This window comes from Acromyrmex echinatior, unplaced genomic scaffold (assembly GCF_024713525.1).
Source record: "Acromyrmex echinatior isolate Ae372 unplaced genomic scaffold, ASM2471352v2 Scaffold25, whole genome shotgun sequence".
Taxonomy (NCBI): Eukaryota; Metazoa; Arthropoda; class Insecta; order Hymenoptera; family Formicidae; genus Acromyrmex; species Acromyrmex echinatior.
In genome coordinates, this window is record NW_028259059.1 from 137,717 (window position 1) to 148,908 (window position 11,192).

The 11,192-nt window shown below is 32.0% G+C and overlaps 1 protein-coding gene across 2 annotated transcripts; it reads right to left on the reverse strand.

Moving 5' to 3' along the window:
• Positions 1–64: 64 nt before the first annotated feature.
• Positions 65–8,391, reverse strand: LOC105151389 (xylosyl- and glucuronyltransferase LARGE2s). 2 transcript variants are annotated; one of them, XM_011065065.2, is made up of 12 exons: positions 8,036–8,390; positions 5,245–5,397; positions 5,047–5,177; positions 4,788–4,971; positions 3,847–4,391; positions 3,609–3,758; positions 2,840–3,142; positions 2,125–2,321; positions 1,920–2,061; positions 638–768; positions 448–540; positions 65–312 (listed from the first exon to the last, which is right to left on the reverse strand). In XM_011065065.2, exons 2-12 carry the CDS (start codon positions 5,321–5,323, stop codon positions 207–209), a joined length of 2,061 nt encoding a protein of 686 aa, XP_011063367.1. In that variant the 5' UTR covers positions 5,324–5,397; positions 8,036–8,390; the 3' UTR covers positions 65–206. The 2 variants fall into 2 exon arrangements, 1 of the variants encoding a protein (XP_011063367.1); XR_015548392.1 differs by lacking the exon at positions 65–312 and having other exon boundaries at positions 1,876–2,061; positions 8,036–8,391.
• Positions 8,392–11,192: the final 2,801 nt, after the last annotated feature.

Genomic DNA, 11,192 nt, shown 5'->3' on the forward strand with positions numbered 1-11,192 from the left:
TATCTGTTTTTTAGATATTTTTATTACAATTATTTGGGACTAGTAAATAAATAAATAACGCATGTTTTATTTAAAAGAAGATATATTTTTGTTAAGAAAATAGCTGCAATACACAGATTTTCATAATATATCCACAAATTTTCAGTAAAAATATAATACTCTTACCAATATCATTATATTTTTTAATGTTAAAATTATATATTTTCTTAAATTTTCTCTTCTTTGATCTCTTTCTTTAGTTTCGATAGTGCAGTCTCGCCGTATTTTGCCATTAGCTCTTTAACAAATTCATCCTTCAACTTTTTAAGACATCTGTAAAGTAAGTAAAGATCCAAAAAAGATTATAGCAAATAGACAGCTTAACTTTTTCATAACGTAATATTAAAAAATTCTAACGAATTTTTTAAATAAAAGATCCTATATGATATGCTATATATGTTATATTACCTTCTATAAACAGAATCTGTTCTAAACTTGCCGATGTCTAAACTAGGCGCATGAGGTCGATGTATAATAAAAGTATCTGGCAAAACGATATATCTGTAATTTCAATTTTCGATTTTAATTGTGCGCTATATGTTAATTAAATTGGAGCAGATATTTCATTATTTAAATGAATAAAATTACTGTGTCTTACTTATAATCTAGCGCCGTTAAATGGGTCACATAGGAAACTTTATTCCAACCAAATCCAATAAATCGGGTATCATATCGCGGAGCAGATTTTGAAACTATTATGTAAGGCTCGAAATCTGGCTCCCATGAGACCTACAACAATTCCTTTATTATGCATTCATTGTTTTTCTTATATGGCATGTATACCGCAAAAAATTTTTTGGAAATTTTTTAACAAACTAAATAAATAAAAGTTTCTTATAGATTTTGGGTCTAAATCTGAATTCGGAAGGCGCTTTGCTCTATCATGTTCAATTTTTTAGATAATTAAGAAAAATGATGAAATGAGGAAATCTGTGTAAAGTCCCATTATTGTGCAATAATCAAGCTATTTACATAAGTGTCATGGAAAATTTTTTTAACTTCAGACATGATATTTTGGGCCCATTCTACAATTGCATAAACGTAATTGTATGTGATTGCAATTGTAAGAATTGATCAACGACGAATATTCTTTTCATATTCCACTATGATTGGCCAATTTTTACAATTGCAACCATTTTTTTTTACTTTTGGAAATAAAATAACAATTAAAATATCTAATTAGTAAGACTCATAAATTTTATAAAACAAAGAAAAAAGAGGGCTACGAGCCAAAAATTATTATATAAAATAAACATGAATGTAAAGAAATAAAAGAAACAGACATATTTTAAGTTAAAGATTTAATATAGAAAGCTAGCAGACGGATGTTTCGATCGCGATTATTTTCAATATTAAAAATATACATAATAGTTACAGTCGAAAAAGAAAACAAAAACATAATAAATTATCTATTTTGCTCTGATGCTGGTAACAAGAAAACGAATATTATAATGTACATATTTATAATATATAAAGGAAAAATACTTTACACAGATTTGTTTTATAACGTGTTAGGTTATATTTAACATTAGTAAAGCATAGTTATCTTCTAACACTTAGTGTTTTTACATAAATATATTTAAATCAGTTCTGCAACCACATTTTAATGTCATTTACTTTTGTTCTTTCTTTAAATGTTTCAATTTTCTATTATTTTTCTCAATTACTTCACCTCTAACAAACTGGACATGATGGAATAAAACGACTTATAAATTCAAATTCAATGACCCAAATTCTTAAGAAACATCTACTTTGGTTTGTGTCAAAACTTTTTTTGTGGCCGTGTATTATTTATCTTTAGCAATGTATCAAATAATATATAGAGTGCTCTCAAACCCGGTATCACTGGCAATTCTTGTAATTACAGATCTCGCACGCACTTGGTAAGGATCCGTACTGTTTCGCCAAAAGCTGTAATTTGTGGCAGCGTGTCCTTGTGTCCAAACATGATAGCGAAACGTGTACAAAATACCGCGTTTAAGAAACTTTAGTAGTTCATCTTTGTTGGCGGGGAACGTGAATCTGTAAGAGGCGACTTTTCTTGATAAAATAATTCATTTTGATATTACGAAAACGATGAATTACCTATAGCGTTCGGTTTCGAATGCTGGCACGATCAGAGCTACTTTATCCGATTCATTGATATTCAATCGGTTAATATAGTTCATGATATTTTCATATAACCCAAATTGCGGAAGAAAGTCGACATCTAGTTGGAAGACGAATGGAGTTGGTACGTATGATATCGCAGTGTTTCTTAAATAATTGATAGGATAAAGATCCTAAATGAAAAGAAATAATTTAAATAAAAAACAAATCGAATATATTAATTTCTTATCTAAAATAATGCAATGTAACATATATTTTATATTTAGCACTATCTTAAAAGATAGAATTTTAAGTAATATAATATCTTTAATTCTTCATATCCTGAAAATTGTACAGTTTTGATCAAAAGTCTAAAACACCCTCACAAATTGACGTAAACATTTTATATTTAACAAACGATAAATTGAAATTTTATTGAAAATAAAATAATATTTATTTTCGTAACAATAATTTTATAATTTTATAATAATTTTAATATTTTTTGGTTTAAAATTTTTTTTTAATTTTATTCTTTTGTTAGTTTTTCTTCGGATTTTATTATCAGCTTTCTTAAGAAAATGTAATAAGTATGTAATGCTTTATACTCTTACGGTCAAGGCTATAATTAAGAAATTGCATCTCTTTTATTCTGCGATGTTTTCTTTTAGAGAACAAATTTACTGTCACTTTTAGAAGCACAAAGACAACGCACCCCGTCTTTGTACACGACGTGATAAGCGATGTTCCTTCTCGTTCGCAAATCCAAGGAACCTCGCACAAAATTCAGGAAATTTTGGACCTCCGCATCGGTCAAATAAAGCGCGACGCTTATAGTCCCCGGCCAGTGTTTCGATAATGCTTCCAACAGTGGTATCCTTTCGATGCTACACTGAGTGACTAGAGCAACATCCATTGGCGAATACACGTTATATTCATATTCGAGAAGAAAAGGGTGCGTGCGATATAAAATATTAGCACCTTTTTCGAATTCCCGACACGGATTCGATTCGTTATACTAAAAAATAAAGAAATGCGCATACAATGAGAGTCGTTACAGTCGTATTAAATAGGGGAGAGTTACTAAATATTGTACCAATTAATTTATTTGTTTATTATATTTTTCACTTGATACTGATTTCTAATAAATATTGAAGATTGTAGCTTGATCTTTCAGGCATCTGTAATCATTATATTTATTTGTCAGCAATAACAAATTAATTTGTTGTTCTATCTAATATGTTGCAGGATTATTAATAGGATTATTAATCTTACGTTTTTAATTATTTTCATTCAATTATTAAATTCGATATTTTCAAAGGAAATAAGCGCGATTTAGAAGACCCACAGATATGACCTAGGCAATTGGTAAGCATTCAGCAACTTTCCCTTAAGATACCAAAGGACTTATAATAATAAGGATTCTCTCTCTCTCTCTCTCTCTCTCTCTCTCTCTCTCTCTCTCTCTCTCACTCTCAACTCACTGGAAGTGCGCTCTCATGCTTTTCACATCCGAACAAGCGCTTTCGTAACAGATTGCCATCCATTTCGAGGAAGACTCGGTGTAGTTTTCGAAACTCGTTAGCGTGCTTATTATGAACGTCTTGCTTTCGCGGGGAATTCCAATGGAGAATCTAAAAGTAATAGACGCGCTCGGTCAAAAATCGATCGATTCCCACTCTCGACAACGGTATTACCGAAATTACAATGTACGGGACGTACATTTATGCGATTCGTGTCGCGATAGCATATGTCACTTAACGTGTGATCGCTCAGCTGTATATTCCAGGTACATTCTATTTTGTATACGATACTCGGCTGCTCATTGATCACCGCGTTTATCACGTCCTGATCGGCCAGACTTGTTTCCGGTATGTGTCCCAGTACACGTTTTGTCACGTTCTCCCAGGATCTCGAAAACTTTCTGTCCCGTAAACGTCGCAGGTGCATCAACATTACACCGGTGTTGAAACCACGGCCTAGAGCCGGCCACGGCCGCTGACCGTACGACAATGCTTTCACATACCAATTACTCTGATTCTCGACCAATCCCAAGGCCTCGTCAACCGAGAATCTCTCAAACATCTTCCACAATGGATGCATGTCAGTCAGAACGGTTACGTCCGTGTCCAGCACGAGCACTTTGTCCTCTCGCATCGCATCCGGCAGTATCAACTTCAGGAGACCATACACCCCCGAATAGTGCTTGTTCGGTATCCACGAGACCCTTGGTACCCAAATTTCAGCCTCGTAGAACGTTACATTTGCTAAAATAATAATCCCTTCGAGCGATTAGAGGCAAAAAAAAATTTTTCGCGCGATTTCATTTGCCATGCATTTATCCAAAATATCTATAAAGGTATCCATATTATATGAAAAAAACTATTTTTTCCTCTATTTCTTTTAAAAATCTCAATTTTAATAAAACTTCAAGTACACACCTATATTAGAAAAGTTAATAAATTTAATTTAATTTAACAAATTTAAATTTAAATATAAATACATTTTATATTTATGTCAGAAAGGAAATTTTTCTCTATTTTTTTTCTATACATTGTACTTCGCACGCCATGTTAACACAGACGTGGATAAAAATTAGGTTTCTCTGCTACCATACGCATCACAAAGAGGTAGTGCGTGCTCTGTCGTAAAAGCATACAAACCATGTGGCAAATCCCACGTTCGGAACAGGGTCGAAAGCGTTTTCCTCGCAATTTCGTCGACGAGCAAATGAAAATGCAACGGATTCGTGCGATAAAACAGAATGGACTTCACTACGGTTACGAGAGCGAAGGTTGAATTGTATCCGGCGCACACCATGGCTACGTGTATCGTGTCGCATTTCACCTTGAAAATGTAGAACATCACTTGCCGGTATATACAGCGAGCACTGATGAAAGTATAAGGTTTACGAGCGTTTACCTCGAAATTGTTTTTTAACTGCGACTGTTCGGGAGAGCGATCTTCCGCCCGCAAATTCGATCTTTCCATTCCCGCCGATAACGATCGCCACTTCCCTCCGATGCTCGATTTGCCTATCTCCACGGTGGGAACTGAAAACAACATTCTCTGATGCTTTTCAGTGCTAAAGAGAAATCGATGTAACGATGTCGCAATTACCGTTCAACAGCAGGTACAAATAAAAGACCACGGATGGTACTAAGATGCCAAACAAACATCCTAGCCATGATCGAGCCATTGTAATATGCCGTACATGTTTCCCAATGCGTGATATGATGTCGCGAATCAATTAGGCTAGATGCACGTTGAAATCTATGGAAAAAGAGGGGAATTAATTTCGAAAGAGCGATCAACATTCTTGACGTTCTTTGCTTTTAGAATGTATCAAATGCATTAGTACTTTATACTTGAAGTATTAAAAATGATTTGTAGTTTCAAAATTTATTTATCTGTTTATTTACAAATCCAATCTTTGCATCACAATGAAACATTACATAAATGATGTAATGTTGAATACTTAAATACTTTCTATTAAACAATTGATTTTGATCATTATTTTATAATACATTTCCGTATTTCTTTCAATTAGAACATAGATTTCAAAAATACTAATTATTGAAATAATTTTTGATCCAGATTCTAAAGTGTTAAATTTTTCGTATTAATTTTATAAATGCAATTTAGAAGCTGAAATTTTTTCGAAATTTTTTTTATTTTGAAAGTATATAAAATGCTAATATATGTAATCCTCAAAAACGTATGTAATACATTCTTAAAGTCCTACTCACACTAGCGATTGAATTACGATTGTGATTTACGATTGCCGATTGCTTTTCAATCAATCAGAACAAAGTAGTCACCGAGTGCGCTAATTGATTGAAAAGTAATCGCCAATTTATTGTCTATTATATATAAAGACAGTTAAAAAAAGACTTATTTAAAAAATAATTGGTAAAACACACAGACGACTTCAGAATCTTTTCAAAAATACTCGATATAACTTTATACTTTTACCGAGAAACATTATTTCTAATGCCTGATAAGAAAGACTAGAGACAAGTTTCGTCTAATTATATTAGACGATTTCGAATATGCGCTAGACGAATGGCAGTCAGTTTTGCAAAAATAACACGATGTCGTTATAGTAAATTTGATTAATGCTTAATAATAACTTGGTAGTGCGGAGCGTTATTAATAGACGTGTACACTCTTCGTTCATCTAGTTTGCTCGATATCTGATGCGTGATGAAAGTCAATAGATCATGTTTAACATGCGGGTTTATGAATGCGTTATATCCAATTTCCTCACGTTGTACATACATAACAACAATATGAATGCGACGCAATCATAATGCATGCAAATTAGCGCCATAAATGAAAATGTTGTATTCCTTGCGCAGAAATTCGAGATAATTATACCGCGAATGCGAATGCATCAGTATTCGATGCATGTTAACAGGCAGTCATTAATATCAAACTGTGCCGATAAATAAATAAAGTCTAATATAAAATAATCGGGCCTAATATCTAACATGCCCTATTCACTGTTTATGAGTAACACGGTGAAATTAACAGAAGCATTATTTCGTTATCCAACCAGAAGCGATAACGGCTAAGGCTATCTTTGTCTTCAGGGATCAGAAGACGAAGATAGCTTAGCCGCGGTTGCTTTTGATTGCATAACGAAAAAATGCCCCAGATACAGCTTTATAAGGCTGTCCATCTAACTCAATTTATTCATTGTTACTGTCAGTAAAATAAAATGTAGACTTTTGTAATCATGATGTAATATTTCGTAGTAATTTTTTTTCTATATCAAATTGTAAGTATCAAAAGATGGTTATTAATTTCTGTAGTTCATTTTATTGTAGCTCTGTATTTATACTTTATAATAATATGTGTTTATTGTTAGTTTGTCGATAACATTTCGTTTATAACCAAACAGAGAGAAGAAACTCTTCTTAAGATAGAACCAATATTAATAAAATAAAATTTTAAGTGAAAAAGCTTCAAATTAGTTTCGTGCGAGATTAAAGCGAGGCTGAGTCTAGATAAATATTTACTTTGCTCTTTTTGGACTATCCTCTAATCACCTTCCGGCTGTTAATGGGACATATGCGACCCGGTTTACATTCTCGGACAGTGACGTGCTTGTAACGTACACTCGCATATTCGGTGACAAAAAAAACGACCAAAATTTCAGTTTATCTTTTTATTTCACATGCCAGCTTCGAGTACTATTCACAGTTACATTAAGTCGTAATCGCACTTTAGTGATTGCGCGGTTGTGATTACTTTTCAATTAATCACAGCAGAACAGATTTCATTTTTTGATTTCTTTGCCAATTTCATTCATTAATTCCTTTTCGTGATTGGTCGAAAAGCAATAACTAATCGCGCAATCGTTAGTAAGATTATGAAATTATACATGATCCATTGAACGAATCAATAGAGAGTTTTTGCAATACTGCAAATCTGTTTATCCAGATACAATGAATGCTAAGGTTATCTACTTCTTAACAACTAAAAGGATAATGTGATTTTAACCATACCTCGATTTACGTTATTGCAAAAACTTTCTAATTATTCACGATCGCCGGCGCTCAATGGAACGATATATTTTCGAATATTTTTCTTTATCCATACCTGCAGCAAAAAACAGAAAGTGCTAACAAATTATTTAAGAATTTATATGAGGCAGGAAGCGACGAGTTGCAACATTTGAGTTTAGTTTCTCTCATGATTTTATATCTCTATTGTTCGCGTTTATCTAATTTTTCGAGGAATTTATTTGAAAAAAAAAAAAAAAACATAATAGGTCGAAATTTCAAAAATAAAATAAACATCCAACAATATAAATTCTATTGCTAAGTCGAAGCACAATTCGCAGCCTGTGACCTTCGCGATGATATGCGAACGATAATAACTACCAGCGGCTACCAGTACGTACCCAGTGCCGGCTCGACTGTCATCACTCTCGTTCTGTGCATCCGGTGATGCCGGTCCGCCCTGTCCGGTCTCTGAGACAAGCGGAAGTAGCCGCGATTTCTCCGCGGAATAAAGTACCCTGGCGTGAAACGGATGTCGTTGTGCGCTCTTTCTTTCCTTCTTTCTCTTCCTCTCTTTCGAGACGATGTGCCTCGCTATTATTGTCGCTGGCGACAACGTAAATTGCCGCAATTAGCTCCGTCGCGACGATAACACGATACCACTCCCACCGGCCGAGCGAAAACACAAGAGCGCTCCTCACGATCAACTGAACGATGCAACGTTCGCCATACAATACAATGACGTATTTCAACTATCGTCGCACGACCAAAGCTCTTGCGCAATCCAAAAACGCCGTCGGTAATAAACGCGCCGACAATTCGTTCTCGACGCAAGATGGCAGCCGCGTCTCTGTCCGCGTAGAGAATCTGGATACCTTTTATCCGGTTTATTATTGGTCCGACATTTTTCATTTATTCATTTATTTTTATCTATTTTAGATGCGAAAATATATTACGCTTTTACTTAAATGCATAATATGTATGGCCATGGACTTAATGTCGCAATATTTATTAGAGATACTACTAAATTTTACGAATTTTAAATTTTAATCATAGTCACCAGCACCGAGATACTGAGATGCTGAAACCTGAGTGGAAGACATAAGGACTTTTTTCCTGTAAAATGCCCCCGCACATTACTGTTCTCTGAAGAAGGATGCAAATTGCACAATATTTTTTTTTTTTCACTTTTGCTTCTGATGAAAATAAATAAACGCTGAAATCGTTGAAATCCCTATTAATTTGATATATTTATTTTAATTTGATATATTTATTTACGCTAAAAAGTGGGTATTGTTGTTTATATTCAAATTCACAATGCAATATGTGAAATTTGTTGAATTCCAAGTACTATGTTAAAATATGATACCAAATTCATTGAGCGTTCAGCTTGTGTTGAATGGTTGTTATGAATATACCCAATAAGAATTCTTCTTTGCGCGCATCGTCACGTATGCAAAAAAGCAGAGCTTTCACGATTCAGAGCTGACACGTAGTATAATCTAATTTGAATATAAAAGTGAGATATCTCAATTGAAATGTATAATACATATTATCAAATAGCCTAATGTATATTTTATCAAATAAAATGTACTTGTACGTATGAGAATTTTGCGGTTTAATTTGTTTCGTATATAATTTGTTAAACATTATCGATTCCAATTCTGCTAATGAAAAGCGCTGGATTTTTTTTAGAGGTCCATTACTCCGTCGAATAATTATATCAATAGTTCTCTTTCTTTTTATAAATATATTCACCCTCACAAAAAATGGACTACTCTAAATTATAGTACATAGTGAACTTCTTATTGCGGGTATTTTTATATTTGTTTTTCTAAATTTATATTTTTATTTCTAAATATTTTACTTTATATTTCACTAATTATTTCGCATTAAAATACAAATTTTAATACTGTCTCAAATACCTATTATTGTAGTATTATAAAGACTGCTCTGTTTTTACCAAATATATTTGCAATTTGCAAATAGAATAAAGTTGTAATTTTTCCAATTGCAAATAAATTACATTTTATTTAACGTTAAGAAAATTTAAATGAATAAAAAGATAATATATTATATTACAATTATATTTTTGTATGATAAATTACAATGAAGAAATACGTATAACTGGAGGTTTGCAAGATTAGAAATTTCTTATGTATTACATAAAATTTAATATTTTTATGCAATATATTTGACACCATGAAACATGAAATATAAAGAAAGAATTTTAATAAATAAAGTAATCAGACACACAAACACAATATAATATAATAAAATATAATACAACACAAAAAATAGAATTAAATCTTTTTAATATTAAATATAAAATGCATAAATTGCTTATACATTTTTAAGATATCTCGTTTATATACATGTATAGAGGAAAGGCCCCTATTAAGAGATACTGAATTTATTTTGGGTAAATGCTAGAAGGCAAAAAAATAATTAAAAAAATAATAATTGATCATTTTGAAAGGAACTTAATAAGCTTTAAGATATAAAATTATATTCAAATTCCATTATTTTTGAAAATTAAAGAAATGTAAAAAGCAAATCGCAAAGTCAAAAAATTGTGCTCCTAATCTGAGATGCCCCGAGAAATCGATAGTAAAATGCAAAGGATATCAGTATTGCAATTAAAAAAAACATTATTTAATGTTTTTAAGATACAAACAAACGCAGCCAGCATGCGCGAAATATGAGCATACGATAGATTGTACCCAGAACTCGTCTTCAGGTAGTTGGAATCAAGCATCGCAGAAATAGGCACTTGACGTTCATTCCGGTTGTTTTTTTTATTATTGCACAATGAAATTTATACTTTAGCAACGATTTTCATTATGCCATAGAAGCATGGGTTATTTCATATTTAAAATATCCTGGATATCTTATATTACAAATTCTACATTTTATGATTTTTCGATTATTAAATCTAACTTTTGTAATTAAGCAATTCAACATATCCCGTATATTTCTATTAGTACGGCCTCTATTAGTACTCTTTCTTAGAGTACTCTATCACTACATGAAGAATTTGTTGCCAAATATCAATTTTTTTTTATAAAATAATAATAAACAAGGTTTAAAAGCTTATCTAAATGAAACTTAAAGACATCCAAATTCTAAAATCTTGTATTACAATGATTACAGATGATTACATGAGCGCGCGCGCGTGTGTGTGTGTGTAGGTATATATAAAATCGTATACAAAATGTATGCATATCACAATCAAAAATTTGCGTATAATTGAAGAAAACCCGAACTCTGATTCTGCAATAAAAACCATTACATTTTTATTTAATAGTTCTTTTAATACAATATTTATTAAACAAAGAAAAAAGAGGACTAAGAGCCAAAAATTATTATATAAAATAAACATGATAACACAGAATGTAAAAAAAAAGTAAAAGAAACAGAAATGTTTTAAGTTAAAGATTTAATATAGAAAGCTAGCAGACGTTTCGATCGCGATCGGATCATTTTCAATGTTAAAAACAAAATAGTTACAGTCGGAAAAGAAAACAAAAACATAATAAATTATCTATTTCGTTCTGA

What these genes read in the sequence shown, in the direction of transcription:
- LOC105151389 (XM_011065065.2), bottom strand. Translation starts at nt 5,323, where the DNA reads ATGGCTCGATCATGGCTAGGATGTTTGTTTGGCATCTTAGTACCATCC. An exon ending in AGCATGAGAGCGCACTTCCA is followed by an intron (nt 3,143 to 3,608) that starts GTGAGTTGAGAG and finishes TTTATTTTTTAG; the next exon opens with TATAACGAATCGAATCCGTG. An exon ending in ACGTCGTGTACAAAGACGGG is followed by an intron (nt 2,322 to 2,839) that starts GTGCGTTGTCTT and finishes CTTTTCATTTAG; the next exon opens with GATCTTTATCCTATCAATTA.